A 19,457-nucleotide genomic window follows, 5' to 3' on the forward strand; every position below is an offset into this window, starting at 1 on the left:
GTAAGGTTTGATAGCTTGCCGACCGCACTCTTCATGTCTTGAACGCCAGTCCTTCAAAAACGCCGCGAACGCCCTCCGAACTGGAGGAAATCTTGCCACTCGGGGGTAGTCCTCAATCGACTGTAGGCGGTGAAACAAGCCCGGGGGAAAAGTAAACGTGTGTCCTGTAAAATAAGCAACAGAGATAGCCAGACAGCCAACCAACCAACCAGCCAGACGGACATACATACGTACATACATACATACATACATACATACATACATACATACATACATACATACATACATACATACATACATACATACACATACATACATACATACATACATACATACATACATACATACATACATACAGACAGACAGACAGACAGACGGGAGACAGACAGACAGACACGAGTACTAATTCATAACAGTGAGGTAGCGAGTACTGTCTGATACTGCTTTTAACAATAATCATGTCATGACGATGGAGGCCAGAAACTGGTTTCTTGGGATTCGAATCTAAGTCTTGGATGACGAGGGAAGACTTTGCCAATCGCTCACCACGGCCCCTCATTGTAAGAAGCTAAATACTCCAACCCAAGTACAATCATTCATGAATAAGGATCACTGGCTATTGTAAGCGCAAGTAACGCCCATAACCCCTGATAGTCAAAGTTCCCTGGGAAGAATGATTGAGTGAGTTTAGTTTTACGCCGCTTTTATCAATATTCCTGAAAAATCACGACGGTTGACACCAGAAATGGGCCTCACACATTGTACCTATCGGGGGAAATGAAACACCTGGGCTTCGGCGTGAAGAGCGAACGCTTTAACCACTAGGCTACCCCACTGTCCCTCCCAGGGAAGAACTGTTATGAACACACAATGCGGCCCAGGACAGGGGCTGAGTGAGTTAGATTACTGATTGCCGCGATGCCTTAGTGTGGGTTCGAATCTCACCCCTTCCAAAGTACTTTATTCAGAAAGTTTAATATATCGAATACAACATGTTACAAGAACTGTTATTCTGAACACTTTTCTCGCTGACTTTTGTTCACATATCTTCTAAGAGGTCAAGAGGCGATTTGCTGGTTAGGTTTGCGCCCTATAATGTTATGTTTGGTCTCACAGGACGTGCATATGAGAATGCTTTCTGGAGTCAATTCTCTGTATAACTTCACAGAACAAAATAAGAACACTTACCCGCACTGACATAACACAGAGCGCATAACATAATCACAGTCACAGGCTGCATGGTGGCGGATATTGTGGAACTAACCCAACGATGCCAAGAGTTCTGTGGTAACGTAGTCGCTCAATAACCGGATTATGCGATAAATGCTTCGGGTTAGCGCTGAACCATGTACTGAAAAAGCTGGAGCGGTTTCTGACGAATTCCGCCCGCATGAGTTGTATTACTTTCAGACATGTCTGATAACGCCACGAAGGTTTGCCAGGCGACACTGATGGCCATTAATTCCCGTATCACTGATACCGCGTGTTATTACGTTCTTCGTGGAACATTAATAAACAGTGGGGACACCTTGTATAGGTGGTTCATGGGGACTTACAGTAGCTGCGTGTAACGTGTGGTGTTATCTTGACGTTGATTAAGGCATTACTCTCTGATAGCCGTTGTATATCTGTTAACATTGACAAAAAACATTCCACCAAGACTTTGAATGATTGTCTCACCAAGTTGCTGATGCAATACCGCATACTTATAAATACCTGTACTTGTTAATATAACGTATACCTAGTATGTAAATTGGTAGAGGGGTATTTAAATGAGAAAATAGTCACCAATATTTAAGGATTGTATACCTGTGTAGCATTCAAGGCATGTTTCGGATATCTGGTATGATAAAAATACTATGGACTTTTTATATAAATCGGGTATTTACAACATTATCTACATACCTACATACCTAGCATTTGAGTGGGCATCCTTGAGACCTCGTCAGTCTAATCACTGTACACAGCCGGCATATGTAAATTTGGATTGAACTTCTATAGTATGCACAGAAGCTTACGGCTAAATATTTTATTGATTTGGCACCCGTTGCAAGACAAATATTTTTATGAAAATCAACTATATATTGGCATCCAAAAATCATTTCACATACTGAACTGTGGCTTTCGGGACGGAAAAGTGGGTTGGTAGTATAGCGCCTAGTTCCCATCAAAGATGCTCAACGGCGCTGATACATCGTTAAAACACAGTAAGAGTAAAAAGAGTGAACTGTTCTTTTCAAATGCCATCTTGAAGACTTAGGTTTTCAGCAAGTTCTTGAAAGATGACTGGGACTAAGTTCGTCTAAGGGTGACTGGACGGTTGTTCCATAGAGCTGGTGCTGCTACAGAAAAGATTCTATAGCCCATTGAGGTTTTAGAGCTTGGCTGTGTCAGCCTGAGTGTGTCCATTCATTTTAGCTCCACCTCCCTATTCCGTACTTTCGGAATCCCATGAGATGTGCGCTTGCGCAATTGCTTCGTACGCTCGCGCTTTTGTTTTAGTTCAGAAGAATTTACGTCGCTCTCTTATATTATCTCTCAGCACTTGAGATAAAAGAGGGGCGGTGGGGTAGCCTAATGGTTAAAGCGTTGGTTCGTCACGCCGAAGACCCGGGTTCGAATTCCCACATGGGTACAATGTGTGAAGCCCATTTCTGGTGTCCTCCGCCGTGATGTTGCTGGAATATTGCTAAAAGCGGCGTAAAACCAAACTCAGTCAGTCAGTCAGTGAGATAAAAGAGGTTTTTGGAAGAAGAAATTGTGGGAACTACGAGTGTAGTCCCAGTGGGGATTAATCTCGAGTCTTTTGAGGTAGACACGCAGTGTCCGTGGTGAAATTGACGAGACGCCCCTGGTCGTGGTCATCCCTGTCATGGCGGCTCCCCGGGGGTCGGACAAGGGACCAAGCCTTGACTTGGAAAATACTTCTCGACAGAGTTTTTTTTTGACATTGTGGACAATATGAGAGGAACTTTGATCAGTCCAACCACACCTGATCCAGGTATGTCAAACTGTGAACCATTTTTCAGTCCCTCGGGCACTGGACAACCACAGGGGTCGAAGGTCAGTGACAGGGTTGAAGCCACAGGTGCCGTGGACCATCAAACTGATAGACAGCCGTCTTTCTCATGGGAACAATGTATGAATTTCATGATGGCCATTCAAAGAGCACAGTGTGCTTCTATGGAGAAAATTATTGGATCGGCAATTTCTAACTTTGGGAAAGTTATTTCTCAACAAGGGGTCTCGGTTGGTACCGAGCAGACCCGAAGTTCACCGATCGTGGCTTCAACTTCGGGGAGTGGAGATGGCACCGGAGATTCCCCGAAGTGGGCCAATGCAACTTCCGGGGATAACCAAGATGGCGGCGCCCGTGTTGTAAACAGTGACGATGAAGGCTTGTTGGAGACGATTCGAGTCGGATTGCTTTGAATCCCTTCAATTAAACCTGTACGAAACCAAAGAGAACCCCGATGAGGACAATATCAAAACTCTTATGGCGGATTTTCATGAGTTCTTTGGAGAAGACGACGATACTTCGGAATCGTTGAGAGAGGACCTGGCCAAATCAGTGAATGAGGGAATGACGTAGAGCCCGCACCTGGGAAAATTGAAAGAGGTAATGGGGAGGTACAAGAGACCCAAGAATTGCGATGCAATGGGGGTCCCAAAGACCAATGAAGAAATTTGGCAACAGGCCAAACCTGCTACTAGGTCTAGAGACTTGAGGGACCAACAGACCCAGGACTTAATGGTGAAAGCACATGATATTTCCTTAGTCCAAGTGACAGATTCACTCATGAGTGTCATTGTCAATAAAACAGAAGTGGACATTAAAGACTCCCTCATGAAAGCTACTGATTCAATAAGACTCCTTGCAGGGGCTCATGGCGACCGTGACGGGTTTAAACCTGATCTCAAAGGCCCCTACAAAAAACTGTGTTTTGCTATGCCAGCGAAGAATTAAGGAACATATCTGTTCGGGGATGAACTTGGAAAACGCATCAAAGACATTACTGATGCCAGTCAACTTGGGTGCAAACTTGCCAAAGGAACGTCATGGTAACCCAGTCGCCACAGATATAGGGGAAATCAGAGGTTTGACGCCTACAACAGGCAACAGACACAACCCATTAGGACAGAGGAAACCAAAATGGTGTTTTTTTAAACCGACGTCCCAGGGAGGACAACTTCAGGAAATAGCTGAAGAACTAGACAGTGACAATAGTGCAGAGGTGAGAGACTTATTAGGCAGTCTATCTAATGTGCCACAGAATTTCTCTGCAGGCAAAACTAATCAGTTTGTGCATCATTGGTACAGTGTGACATCTGATAACTGGGTTTTATCTAGTGTGGCAGAGTTCCCTGGTGGGTACATGCAGATGTACGAGCTGGCGAAGGTAGTGACAGGACTGGTCATCGTAGAGGCAGTTATGCGTCTGTAGCAGAATCTTGAAGTAAATCCTGTACTTCACAGGAAGCCAGTGAGGAGATTTCAGCACTGGTGATAAATGATCATGGCGATGGGTTCGAGAGACCACGCGTGCTGCTGCGTTTTAGATTTTCTGCAATTTAGAAAGTATTGAAGATAATGTTTTGCAAAAGAGCGACTTGCAATAGTCAAGCTTTGAGATTACAAGTGTTTGCAAGAGGAGCTTTGTTATTTCGGTATCTAGGAAGCTGCGGATCTTGCCGATGTTGTAGATGTGAAAGAAACATGACTTGCAGGACTTGACATATTTATCTGGGACATGTTCGACTGGAAGATGATTCCCAAATTTCAGTTCCTATCTTGAATGTAATCAAAGTAGCATCTTCTGCAACAGTTACCGTGATCCTATGGCAAGGAACTCAGTCTTACTGTCGTTCAAAGTCAGATAGTTGATTTCCATCAATTACCGAATATCCATGATGCAGCGTTCGATCTTGTGAACTTCTTGTGAAACTTCTGTTGGTTTGGTGGAAATATGCAACTGATTATCATCAGAAGGGGGCCCGGAACAGACCCCTGTGCCACTTTATCCAATACTGGTCCCTAACCGCCTGAAGAGGATACAGTGATCGATCGTATTGAAGGCTGCTGATAACTTCAGTAGGATCAGAAGAGTAAATTGTTGATGGTTCATTGTAGTCATAATATCATTGTGAATGTACACAAGAGCTGTCTGTACTGTGTTTGGATTGGTATGCTGACTGATAGATTGCCAAGAGATTGTTAGCATGAAGATGATCAAGATCTCCTCGTCGCTTATGAATACGAAAGAATAATTTCCCTTTTGCGTGGTTGCGATTCCTACACGTAACGATTTTATGAGCGATTCTATATTGGCTCATCTTACGAAAGCGTGAATATAATCGTCATTGAGTGAGTTAACATTTAACGTCACCTCGGCAATATTTCAGCCATATAGTGACGAGAAATGTTTTACATTCACAAAAAATACAAGTACTTTAATAACCAGTCATCGACGGACTGTAAAATAACTAGAGTATCGCAAAAAGAGTGAGAACTAGCTGGCATGTATTTTTAAAAGTAGAAAACTATTTTAGACAATATAATGTAAAAATGAGATATTGAACAGCTGAAGGTAGATCACAATACTAGGGTCCATGGGAACTTACAGTGCCTTTGCTACCTGCATGGACCCTACCTGGATTTACACCATCCCTTCAACTGCTGGCGATTGTAGGCAAATTTAGCCACAATTAAACTGACAATACTACTACAAGTGAAAAACTGTCATTGACGGACGGCAGGTGGGGGTTGTGCCATATCTCCATTTACAGCCATGTTGGGGGCAGACCGCGCTGCACGGTATTGTACAGCATTGATGCAAGACATGTTGTAAGTGACCAAGAAACACGTGCCACATTCTAAACTATACCACACCATAGTGTCGTACAAACCTGTAAACGTACGATATTCCATGTCAGCTAAAGGTTACAATATTTCGATCAACTACCCAAGTGCTTTACTGGCTAAACTAGCGGTCGCATTTGACATTCGAGTGTGGTAAAGATGTTCCGTGAATAACAAACCTAGGGTGTAGAAGGAACCCAGTTTCTAAAATAATATGGCCTCACGTTACTTCGCCACTAAGGTGATAAAGTTCATAAACCCACCTATCCTTGCCTGGTTCTTCCAGGGCATTTAGTTGACAAGAACATTCCCTCTGTGCACTTGTCTGTTAAATGAATTGCGTTCATCCAAGTCTTTTATGTGTTTCAGCCCGGCTTTGAGTGACCCGTGACATACATACCATTTCAGAGTTGAGACAGGTCAATAGTCCACCATCTCTTCTACTTCGTATTTCTCGATTAGGGAGAACAGTTCTTGTTGGCAAAAGCTACTTTTCAATCATTACACTGTCCCCAAAATGCAAAAAAGGGCATGATCTTCATCCTCCTGACACTGCTGATCTCCATACGCTTGGATGACAACACTGTCAGAATATGCTCACGTTTTAACATCGACTGGGGGTTTATAACCATCAAACAACCTGCCCTGCCCTGTTCTAACTGGTTTCAATAGGAGTTATTGAAATTATCACACACATGTCATGTCAGTCCAGGACTGGAATATTTAACTAACTGCAATATAACATGTTCGTAAAAATTAAAGTTGCCCCGTTGAATTTTCAAGCGTAAGTAGCATACATATATTGCAATAGAATGACTTGATCCTACTCACAAGTTACACCTACAAAATATCTTCATATGTACAATCTGGTAAAAATACATAAATTATGTAATTTAAATTTTATTTAAAACACCAACCCTCCCGGGCCACCGTTAACGTTGAAGTGTCTATGTTTTCTATTTCGTCCACACCATATATAACCATGCATGTTCAAATTATCGTCACCATTTACATACGTCTCGGCAACACCAGTAATGTCTAAGTTTGACGACTTCATGCAATCTGAGCATAAAATATAATTGTCCGAAAACAGGTCTCGAGAGAAACCGCCCAAACTCCAAACCCTGAAGAGTAGAAAAGTTGCGCTTATTGCACACTGGTAGGGAACTTGGTTACAGTGAGAGTGAAGTCTTTGTGATTTTTCTCGACGGAAACTTTGAGATGTGTCACAGAGTCTTTGCACTGAGATGAGTTTTGACAAGATGAAATGGTAATTATAGTTTTACTTTCTGGTATTTTAGATTATAATTTTCCATACCACCGCATAATGTTATCTTACACAATTGTAATTCATTGGGGCAAGTCAAGATGTTGCATAGATAATGACAATGAAGGAATTTTCCGTTACATCAATTTTGTAATCACAAAGTTTCTGTGATATTAAACTAATTCATGGAAATTAATATCTTCGGTTTTTTTCGCTGATAAAAATCACAAAGACTCCACTCTCACTGTAACCAAGTTCCCTACCAGTGTATTGTATCTTCAAGTTATTCGTCACCAGTCGCCCCTTCCCGTAACACGCAACGAGGTCGCTATTCGGCTTATTAACACGAGTTGGTCACGATTGTCTGCGAGTGTGACCTCTGTTGTACGAGACATTGGCACTTCGTTGACTACCGTCGGCCACGTGGTTCTTGTTTGTCAACACAGAAACAGAGGCAAGTGGATTTCCATTGGCGTGGTGACCTGTGGAACGAGACCTACTGTCGTCTCTCTCCCCGACATCCAGGTGACCATTCCCATGCTGATATGTGCCTTGTCTACACGGCCTGCTGCTGCCTGCCAGTGTAAGCTGACCGTCACCAACAGCATCAACACGCAGCTTCATATTACTCTATGTTCACAATTTTCAATTATGTCAAGTTGTGCATTTGAAACGTTATTTAAAGTAGGCAGAAATTCCAGAGGGTCACGCTGGAATGTGTTTCAAACGCTAATAGCATATATGTCCGAAGGAAGGAAAACAGGCGTTTGACTTATACATGGCTCCGTGAAATATTTCGCATAAAGCTAACATTTTTTGTCAGTGATGTTTCTCTAATATAGTCTTCACAGTTTGGGGTCAGGTGGTGCTACAGCCGGTGAACCCGACGGACTGCTTCCGACATGGACTTTGGAAGAGCGAAAATGCAAAAGATTGGTTCATTAAAGACAGTGTTAAAGATCGGCTGAGTGTCCCCAAGTCACTGGGTTTATAGTGACTGCCTTCATGTACATCAAGAATCCCTTTCTTTGTTACTTGAGTAAATGCCTCGGCGTGGTTTGTGAGGGAATTGAAATTTCATTTGAACAGAGTGAATTAGAATGAAATTGATTTCTCTTTGCAGTAAAGCCAGAAATAAGGTAGACTATTTTTGGTAGAGTGAGCTACAAGACGAGGTACATAACTGGCTTGTAAAGGCGGGCAGTTCTATCTCTCTTGTGGTGTCACGGAAACAGCTTAGTCTGGTTTTCGTATGTTTTATCATCAGTATGCATTATATCCATGGTCCTTCTCAGTTGCCAGGTGTGGCAGTCTTGCTGCAAGGCGGAATGCTTTTCAGTTTGTCACGTAGTTCCGAACTATGAGAACCACTGTTAAGCGATAAGTAACGCGACTGAATGTGTAAATATACGTATGAATCTTTACCACCCCCTAAAATACTATTCACATTTATGCAGCTATCGATGATGATATATCAATGATGCCACTGTTTAGTAGCACATTTTAGGTCATGAAAACCAAAGTTTTAGTTTGCCCAAACCCAGCGTACATGCATGTGATATCATGAAAAAGTAGTATCTCTGCCTGGCCATTCAAGGTACAGAACCTGTGAATTTGCTATCATCCATACACGTTAACATGGCGAGGAGAAGAATAGTAATAATAGTCCGCTTATAGTGCGCTCATATCCAAGCACATTGCCTGCTCACGGCGCTACGTACATTACTATCACCGGTCATAGAACACTATCGTACTTACCGATACTTTTTCAACTCCATGGGGATCATACAGTCATGCTGCGCAATGAACTAAACACAAACACTCACATTGCCAGCACATCCTGACGGGTACCCATTTTACAGCTTGGTGAACTGAGACAATGTGGATCTAAGTATCTTGTCCAAGAATCCTACGCAAATATGCCCACCTCGGGACCCGAACCTAGGTGTCTCCACCGGGGATCGAGCCCGGGCCTTCAGCGTGATAGACAGACGCCTTACCACTGCACTACTGGACTACACTCTGTCATCAGAAGACAATACAAACAAACATGCGCTGTCAAGGATCAACCAAAGCCAGGGCAACTCAATAAAACTCCTCCAGCAGAAGATCTCAATCTTTGCCAAGAGCCCTTCGCCAAGACTGACTGACTGAGTTGGGTTTTACGCCGCTTTTAGCAATATTCCAGCAACATCACGGCGGGGGACACCAGAAATGGGCTTCACACAATGTCCTTCGCCAAGAGCACTCGTTTGAAGCTAATCTGGGGCCCAATAGACGTTTGTTAACCAAGATCGTGCGTAATCGCCTCTAGGGTCTTTTGCTGTCCTGATGCGTCATCAGGCATCCAACTCAAAGGCAACATCTGCAGTGGTGTTTTGTTCGAATCTTCGGACCTGGAACCACTGGTCAGACGAAAGCAGGTTCCTGTTACATGTTACGGGTGGCCGTCTGAGATTTCGGAGGGGCGGTCGGGTAGCCTAGTGGTTAAAGCGTTCGCTGGTCACACCGAAGATCCGGGTTCGATTACGGAAATGGGTTCAACGTGTGAATCCCATTTATGGTGTCCCCGCCGTAATATTGCTGGAATATTGCTAAAAGCTAAAAACTAAACACCCACCCTCAGTGAAAGTCAACACTGCTTATGTGCCGAGGAACATCCATCCTACTGTTACCTTTAGTGGCGGCTCGATTATGGTGTGGGGATGCATCTCTAATGACTGTAATTATATAAGTTGACATTGGTGACTGTACGGGGCATTCGTACTGACCAGAGCTACACCAAGGACATTCTTGGTCAGGGCTACGTTCCTCATTTTGATAACCGTCCCATTGGCTACTCATCCCATATTCATGGACCAAAAGATTGGCAACATCGTTCCCGTGCTGTAGGAGAGTGAGTGAGTGAGTGAGTGAGTTAAGAATTAACGTCACATCGGCAATATTTCAGCCATATCGTGACGAGAATATATTTGACATTGAAATGGAACATGTGTATATTATATAAACCTGTCGTCAAAGGACAGTAAAACAACTAAAATATCACAATTAGAATTAAAACTAGCGTGGAGAGTGGAGAGTTAAACTAATGTGCTGTAGGAGAACTGCTACTGCTGTGGAATAATGCTATTGAGACTGTACTTTGGCCTCCTGTAACAAATGTTGGTGAATTGGAGGCACCATTGCATGAGGAGTGGCGGCAGTTGGCTCGGAACGTCTCCGCAGGCTCACTGTGGCACCGAGGAGAAGGGTGGAGGCTGTCATTCAAGCATGTGGCGGAAACACGAGATACTGATGTTATAGACCTCGGTAGATTTCAAGGGGCCTATACAGATCCGGCACTATCCAAGCATGTGTTGAGCTAGGACAATACTTATTCAATGAAATGTTTTTCCACGACAGTGTTGGCATTTCTCAGGGCATACAAATGAACATATCGCCTACATTAACATATTGCCTACATAAACATATTGCCTACATTAACATATTGCCTACAATCGTTGTTTTTTAGTCAGTTGTTCACTCTTTCACCAGACAAGCTGAAATTACTGCCCGTCTAGAAGTATGAAAGAACTGACACCTTTCTGTTCCGTTCACTGTTCTATATAGGAGGTGTTTAGTTCCATTTGTATATATTGGTGAGTATATGTCTCAGCGAGTGTCGCAGGTGAAGCCACAACATGTGTTTGTTTTATATCTGGATTGGGTGTTTAAGAGAGTAGTAAAGGTTGTGTATTTGCATCGTAGGTAAACTAAACTGATAATTCTATATACAGTTTACGCAGATTTCAAGAGTGTCGTACGACTCTTGCTAAAATTCTTCCATCAAGGCCAAGTAAAGCGTGCACCTTTTTATCTTTATCTTTTATCTTTCACATTTGGCACACCAGGAACAATAATCCGATGCATTTCCCTACTTTGACTTAACCATATGTCCCCATGTTTCGGCAGGTGAATAATTGACTTGCGTGTGTATGTGTTTGTGATGGTTGTCACCCATGGGACACCAATTAGTGCGCTCACAATTTGCGAAAACCTGTTAACACCAATCACTACTTGATAGTGATTTCCTGAAAACATGCTTACGATACAGTCGGAATCGTACACGCAGTTTTTAGCAGTTATCTCTTGTGGTTATGGAAAGGTTTTGTCGCTTTCATTCTTTATTATAATGATCTAACATTGTTGACGCGGTGTAAATCATATTCATCTTATTTTTTTTATGGCGATTATATATTTTATTCATGTAGGGATACAGTACGATTCACTGAATGTGCAAGAGAATCATAACAGCCCTTTATATCATCAACGTTCCTGCCATATCATGGAGGCAAACCAGTGAGTAAAAGGATGAGCACGCCCCCACACCATTGTGGTCCTATACTGCCCATATTCACTTCTAATATTCAATATCCAGTACGGACATACGGCGACAAATACCCTGGGCCCTGTATATGTATAACGCCCGGGGACGTACAACAATCAAGAACAACTACTGGTTAACGGAAGTTGATATTTTATGATCTTTGACAATAGTGGGGTTCTAGTTGTTGATGATGCCGTTCACCCAGGACTTTGACTTGACAGAGTTGGAATACACACCTGGACGCTCGGGTCTGGCGCAACCGTAGCCCCAGCTTACGACACCTGGAGGAGAGATGTGGACATTTTTCAGGGCCAGATAGCAGTGTTATATTGTACGGTCAACAGTTCCACTCAAAACAATAAATTTCGATTTGGTAAATAGTGACATTTGGTTAAGGTATTTGGATGCAATTCTGGTGGGCGGGGCGGGGCGGGGCGGGTGGGGATGTCTACTAGGGCTGGCTACTAGGGTCATAGTTTTAATTAAATAATTATGTTCTCAAACAAAATCCCGAGGTGCCCCATTCCCATCTTCTCCCACACTTACCATTTCTGCTTACCAAATCACTCTTGTGACTAGACTTCTAAATATTCCTGAACGGCTGTACTGGGGTCAGTTGCATAGAAATAGATTTCAAAATCAACAAAGGTCGATGGACGGTCAACTCTTTCTTCACTCACCAACGATCTCGACTCTACCTCCACGGATCGCCATCAAAGGACCGCCGCTGTCTCCCTGTCCAACAAAAACAAGCTGTGTGTATACATGTATACATTTACAAAATACGCATCCAAACTTATGACGACTATAGAGACCGTTAAAGATTTTGGTGCTAAGACGATAGTAACTCAACTGACACTGATTCACATACACTGTTGTTGTTTAGGAACTAGAATGCATATACCCAGTAACTGTTCAAGAACTGGTATTCACATACTCGGCTATTGTTCAAGAACTGGTCTACACATACTCGGCTATTGTTCAAGAACTGGTCTACATATACTCGGCTATTGTTCAAGAACTGGTAAAGACATACACTGCTATTGTTCAAGAACTGGTGTACACATACTCGGCTATTGTTCAAGAACTGGTCTACACATACACTGCTATTGTTCAAGAACTGGTCTACACATACTCGGCTATTGTTCAAGAACTGGTAAACACATACTCGGCTATTGTTCAAGAACTGGTCTACACATACTCGGCTATTGTTCAAGAACTGGTCTACATATACTCGGCTATTGTTCAAGAACTGGTAAAGACATACACTGCTATTGTTCAAGAACTGGTATTCACATACACTGTTATTGTTCAAGAACTGGTCTACACATACACTGTTATTGTTCAAGAACTGGTCTACACATACACTGTTATTGTTCAAGAACTGGTCTACACATACACTGTTATTGTTCAAGAACTGGTCTACACATACACTGTTATTGTTCAAGAACTGCTCTGCACATACACTGTTATTGTTCAAGAACTAATCTGCACATACACTGGTGTTGTTCAAGAACTGGTCTACACATACTCGGCTGTTGTTCAAGAACTGGTAAACACATACTCGGCTATTGTTCAAGAACTGGTCTACACATACTCGGCTATTGTTCAAGAACTGGTCTACACATACTCGGCTATTGTTCAAGAACTGGTAAACACATACTCGGCTATTGTTCAAGAACTGGTCTACATATACTCGGCTATTGTTCAAGAACTGGTAAAGACATACTCGGCTATTGTTCAAGAACTGGTATTCACATACTCGGCTATTGTTCAAGAACTGGTCTACACATACAGTGCTATTGTTCAAGAACCGGTATACACATACTCGGCTATTGTTCAAGAACTGGTCTACATATACTCGGCTATTGTTCAAGAACTGGTAAACACATACTCGGCTATTGTTCAAGAACTGGTAAACACATACTCGGCTATTGTTCAAGAACTGGTAAAGACATACACTGCTATTGTTCAAGAACTGGTAAACACATACTCGGCTATTGTTCAAGAACTGGTCTACACATACACTGTTGTTGTTCAAGAACTGGTCTACACATACACTGTTATTGTTCAAGAACTGGTCTACACATACACTGTTGTTGTTCAAGAACTGGTCCACACACACTGCTATTGTTCAAGAACTGGTCTACACATACACTGTTGTTGTTCAAGAACTGGTCTACACATACACTTTTATTGTTCAAGAACTGGTCTACACATACACTGTTACTGTTCAAGAACTGGTCTACACATACACTGCTATTGTTCAAGAACTGGTCTACACATACATTGCTATTGTTCAAGAACTGGTCTGCACATACACTGGTGTTGTTCAAGAACTGGTCTACACATACAGTGTTATTGTTCAAGAACTGGTCTACACATACTCGGCTATTGTTCAAGAACTGGTCTACACATACTCGGCTATTGTTCAAGAACTGGTAAACACATATTCGGCTATTGTTTAAGAACTGGTAAACACATACTCGGCTATTGTTCAAGAACTGGTAAACACATACTCGGCTATTGTTCAAGAACTGGTAAAGACATACACTGTTATTGTTCAAGAACTGGTCTACACATACACTGCTATTGTTCAAGAACTGGTGTACACATACACTGCTATTGTTCAAGAACTGGTCTGCACATACACTGGTGTTGTTCAAGAACTGGTCTACACATACACTGCTATTGTTCAAGAACTGGTCTACACATACACTGTTATTGTTCAAGAACTGGTCTACACATACACGGCTATTGTTCAAGAACTGGTCTACACATACACTGTTATTGTTCAAGAACTGGTCTACACATACACTGTTATTGTTCAAGAACTGGTCTACACATACACTGCTATTGTTCAAGAACTGTTATTGTTCAAGAACTACACATACACTGTTATTGTTCAAGAACTGGTCTACACATACACTGTTATTGTTCAAGAATTGTTCAAGAACTGGTCTACACATGTTATTGTTATTGTTCTACACATACACTATTGTTCAAGAACTGGTCTACACATACACTGCTATTGTTCAAGAACTGGTCTACACATACACTGTTATTGTTCAAGAACTGGTCTACACATACACTGTTATTGTTCAAGAACTGGTCTACACTACACTGTTACATACACATACACTGTTATTGTTCAAGAACTGGTCTACACATACACTGTTATTGTTCAAGAACTGGTCTACACATACACTGTTATTGTTCAAGAACTGGTCTACACATACACTGTTATTGTTCAAGAACTGGTCTACACATACACTGTTATTGTTCAAGAACTGGTCTACACATACACTGTTATTGTTCAAGAACTGGTCTACACATACACTGTTATTGTTCAAGAACTGGTCTACACATACACTGTTATTGTTACAAGACACTGTTATTGTTCAAGAACTGGTCTACACATACACTGTTATTGTTCAAGAACTGGTCTACACATACACTGTTATTGTTCAAGAACTGGTCTACACATACACTGTTATTGTTCAAGAACTGGTCTACACATACACTGGTGTTGTTCAAGAACTGGTCTACACATACACTGTTATTGTTCAAGAACTAAGAACTGGAACTCTACACATACACTGTTATTGTTCAAGAACTGGTCTACACATACACTGCTATTGTTCAAGAACTGATCTGCACATACACTGGTGTTGTTCAAGAACAGGTCTACACATACAGTGTTATTGTTCAAGAACTGGTCTACACATACGCTGGAGTTGTTCAAGAACTGGTCTACACACACACTGGTGTTGTTCAAGAACTGGTCTACACATACACTGTTATTGTTCAAGAACTGGTCTACACATACACTGTTGTTGTTCAAGAAGTGGTACACAGTGTTACCTGACAGGCATCAGAGCCGCCAGCATCAAAACCGGCACACAGCATGTTGCTCTCGTAGTAGCTGTTGGATCCAAGTTGGTCCCTGCAGGTCTGATGGGCGAGGATAGGCTTACTTACAACCTGAAGCCTGCTTGGTGAGGAACCGCCTGAACAAACACATAAGCTGTGTTAGTGAACTGTCTGTATATAAAGTATGAACCTGGTTAGTGAACTGCATGTACATAAGGTATATGTTTGGACATTGAACGTTTGTTAATGAACAGCTTGCAGACTCTCTGATTGTGAACAGGTATACACTTTCATACTGAACAAAATTCATCTATCTCTATCAGTCAATCGCCTGATAGTGGATAGCTTCGCATCTGTAAACTTAAGAGATTAAGTAGCGACATTCAGAACAAATATTTGTCATATATATGGAGTCGATAACCTACCCTCTGAGAGGGCGCCCCAGCCGCTGACGAAGGAATTCTCCCCAGAACTAATGTCACCAATCGGGAAACACCCAGGCCTCACGTATGCTGTGTCAGTCGGGTTGCTGGACAATCTCAACAGGGAAATATCCCAGTTATAGGTGCTGGAGCTGTAGGAAGGGTTATTGATGACCTGGTCTACGTTGATGTGCTGCCTTGTGTTGGACTCAGTGGCGGCAAGGTTATGGCGACCAAGACGCATTTCCCACTGATTGGCGTTGGTATTCCTGCAGGAATATTAAAACAAATATAATGTTTTCTTAGTGACGATTAGCTCATCTGGTCCTACCTTTCCGAAACAGCCTGATCAATGCAGATGGGAATTCTCATGGGTGATCTGCCTTGTATCACAACATTCTTTCTCGACTTCAGGAAAAGTCTCCCTTAGTTCCAACGGCAACAATACTAACACAGCAATAGTTGGTACTTGATTGCCAATATACAACGTATCGGATCACATTTTCTCCCTTGCATACCTATGCACATTTCCCAGGCATCTGACATGTAACAAGTTCATACAACTACTAGTACTACCACTTCACCTGTAACTCTCTCGAAATGTGCAACACAAGTGGCGTTGTATGAACATTTAGGATTAATATTTAATCATTCCCTCGCAAGTTCCGCCACGGCTCCTTACACTGTGCAGTGAGCTGCTGTGAGGATGTAACTCATTCCGTTGTTTCCCCTGATGAGGGAACCGCCACATCGGAAGGATCCGCGATAGTACATAGCAGCCTGCAAGATAACCACAACGTTGATTAACAAATTTCCTTTTCACCTCTCTATCGGCAGCAGTCTTTGGCTCTTTCTCTGATCAGAGTTAAGCCCCCTTTACGTGCCTGGATCTGATGAAGCTGATCACTTTGATATCAGCCGACGATCATCTGATATTTGTGTACTCTAAGACATTTACACATACTTATCAGGTATATTATAAGCCACATTTGGCTGTGCATAACTTGTATCTTTCAACATTGTGTTTTTAGAAACATAGTTGCTGCTATGAATGCAAGTCTCCATTCCAGATTCGTCCTCAGTTTGTTTTGGTTTCACTACAGTGGTAAATATGTACCATTTCGGGTTTTTTTCCCCCATAAACAAGCTGTTTATAACTGTATATCCAGACCTACATTTAACTTGCCCTTGCCAATATGTTGATGCTTGTGAATGTAATCATAACTTTGTGAACGAACGGAGTCTGATTTGAGACACGCAAGAAGAAGAAGAAGTAGTGAATGGTAGTAACGAACTTCCAGTTTAATGTTTGTCGATTCCAACACTCACCATCCATGGGTAAGCGTTAGGCGTAGCCTCTTCGCCCCCTACAATGAATTTGTCGGGGTACTTGTAACCGACGAGGTTTCCGCCGCAACCGGAGGCGTTAATGTCCAATGTGGAGGGTGCGGCAGATGCTGTAAAGGTAACATGGAAGTATTAGTTCAGCGAGTTTCATATCCTGGTTGTAATGCATGCACTTATGGTGACATTATATTTCACCGGTAATGTCCAGAGACGACAAGAAAGACGTTATGGGAATTAAGACGCAAATGTGAACACATACAAATGCAGACTTACATAAACGGGTTTTTTTGTATAGCCGTCATGACAAGAAAAGAGAACTATACACATATTTGTGGGAAAGTGTGTTCAAAGAAAGTCATCCAGCTAAATAGTTTCAAGAGTGGAGAGCGTGTTAAAATCTTACATCACATCGGCATTATTATGGTCAAGGTATTCACCACTCAATGTTTTCTTAGAATAACCACTTAACATTGTGCAACTGTTGAAATAGGTAAGGACATTGCGTGAAGACATGAACAAAAGACCACACATTGGCAACATACAGTATGCAACTAATAATTACTCAGATCGCCCGTCTGTATCTGACCCCTGAAAATTAAAAGCACCACGACAGCCATTCATTGTGAAAAACAACTCGGGAACCACATTGTACGATCACACCCTGCCATTGTCGTCTTACGGTCGCAACAAATGTCTGGACGGTTACCACGAAAGATAGTTCCACTCTTCAGTAGGAGCAGTGTCGAGTTACCGTGGAGTTGCCGGAAGAACAGGGCGTGGTGAGAGGGAGATCTGCAGCTCTTTCAGTATGTGTTCTATACGGCAGGTCAGGAAACCGAGCTGACCACTCCGTGCGGACAATAGCCGAGCACAAGCAGATCTGATCCCCCAGCTCTACTGATTCCACTCAAATCATGACTGAGCCTCTTTTATAGGGGTCATACTCCGCTTCATTGTAATCCATAAACCTTCTCTTGCCACATTGGGCCTTGATTATCAGGGCCGTCCAGACAGCATCTAGAATCATCAGTGAAAAGTACGGGATGCCATTCGAGTTCTGTCCGGTTAAAGTGATCTTCAGCCAAACCAATGCCTGCCTGCCTGTGACGTTGGTCACTGTGGATGCGAACACATGCCCATCGTGACCGGTCCAGCCTTAAGGAGACGATGTGTGAAGCCCATTTCTGGTGTCCGCCGTCGTGATATTGCTGAAATATTGCTAAAAGCGGCGTAAAACTCAACTCACTCACTTAAGGAGACGATTTTGGTTTCAGAGATCCATCTTAGCGATGGCTCATAATACAATCGGCATCATACAAGCCATTTTTCGATATGGATAGGGTTTTGTCGCATGATTTAGCACTACCCGGATTAATCCAAGACTGCATGATAAGTTTGTATCTACATATATTATATGTCTATAGAGTTTTCATCTATGCATCTGAATACGAAATAAGATATCCGTTTGTCTGGAGCCTTGAAACTCGTGTGACAACAACTGAAAGGCCATATTGCGACATGCGAAAGCGTATGTCACCTGAACGAATCAAGTTCCAACATGGGGATGACGCTACCCTCAAATGTTGAAATAGGTAAGACACTAACTATAATGCGATTGTCTGGTCTAGGCTCGATTCTCAGACCACCTTTTTAGTTAGGACACGAAAAAACCACTTTCTGACCATTCTTAAAGGAAGATATCGAGTCTTTATTTAGATTTACAAGCTTATCCTCAACAGATTTGGCAATAAAAACAGAAAAAGTCACAAGAACCTAAGAATGTTCTGACATGAGATCCAAATATGTGCAATTATTATATAAAGATACAAGAGATACTAAAGTGGCGTTCGTTTAAATTTAATCCAATATTTAACTACGTTCATCTGGGTTCAAGTAAATATAGTATAGCGCCGTCTCATTAGTATTAGTATATTCAAATCACTCTTTCTAGCAGCAAGAAATGCATTAAAATATGACTTATGAAACTTTCCATTTTTGTCAAAATTTGCCTTATTCAAGACAGTTGTTCCTAAAAGTGAACATTACGTGAACAGTTGTGAAGATTGAACTCACCCGCCGCAACAAGGAATGCGAGGAGACAGAACGTGGCCATGTCTACAGGTTAATCCTGGTTCCTGGACAAAATCGAATTGATAATGGCTTTTATAACGGTTCCTAGTTTTTCATTGGTCGACAGATGTATAAGATAAGTACTGTTCAATGTGGGAAGGTTTTACATTATCTTATTTTGCTTGCTTGCTTGAATGTTTTGTCGCTTTACCGATATTTACCATACCATTAGAAAAAACAACAAAACCCTTC

General features: G+C 42.2%; 1 protein-coding gene across 1 annotated transcript; it reads right to left on the reverse strand.

Moving 5' to 3' along the window:
• Positions 1 to 11,626: 11,626 nt before the first annotated feature.
• On the reverse strand, positions 11,627 to 19,248 carry LOC124291760 (trypsin alpha-3-like). Its single transcript, XM_046728832.1, has 7 exons — positions 19,209 to 19,248; positions 17,118 to 17,245; positions 16,471 to 16,568; positions 15,792 to 16,057; positions 15,358 to 15,503; positions 12,174 to 12,228; positions 11,627 to 11,774 (listed from the first exon to the last, which is right to left on the reverse strand). Exons 1-7 carry the CDS (start codon positions 19,246 to 19,248, stop codon positions 11,671 to 11,673), a joined length of 837 nt encoding a protein of 278 aa, XP_046584788.1. The 3' UTR covers positions 11,627 to 11,670.
• Positions 19,249 to 19,457: the final 209 nt, after the last annotated feature.

Source organism: Haliotis rubra, unplaced genomic scaffold, assembly GCF_003918875.1.
Source record: "Haliotis rubra isolate DU_JTF1 unplaced genomic scaffold, ASM391887v1 Scf5, whole genome shotgun sequence".
Taxonomy (NCBI): Eukaryota; Metazoa; Mollusca; class Gastropoda; order Lepetellida; family Haliotidae; genus Haliotis; species Haliotis rubra.

What these genes read in the sequence shown, in the direction of transcription:
- LOC124291760 (XM_046728832.1), bottom strand. Translation starts at nt 19,248, where the DNA reads ATGGCCACGTTCTGTCTCCTCGCATTCCTTGTTGCGGCGG. An exon ending in ACAGCAGCTCACTGCACAGT is followed by an intron (nt 16,058 to 16,470) that starts GTAAGGAGCCGT and finishes ATATTCCTGCAG; the next exon opens with GAATACCAACGCCAATCAGT. An exon ending in AGGTAGAGTCGAGATCGTTG is followed by an intron (nt 11,775 to 12,173) that starts GTGAGTGAAGAA and finishes TCTCTCCTCCAG; the next exon opens with GTGTCGTAAGCTGGGGCTAC.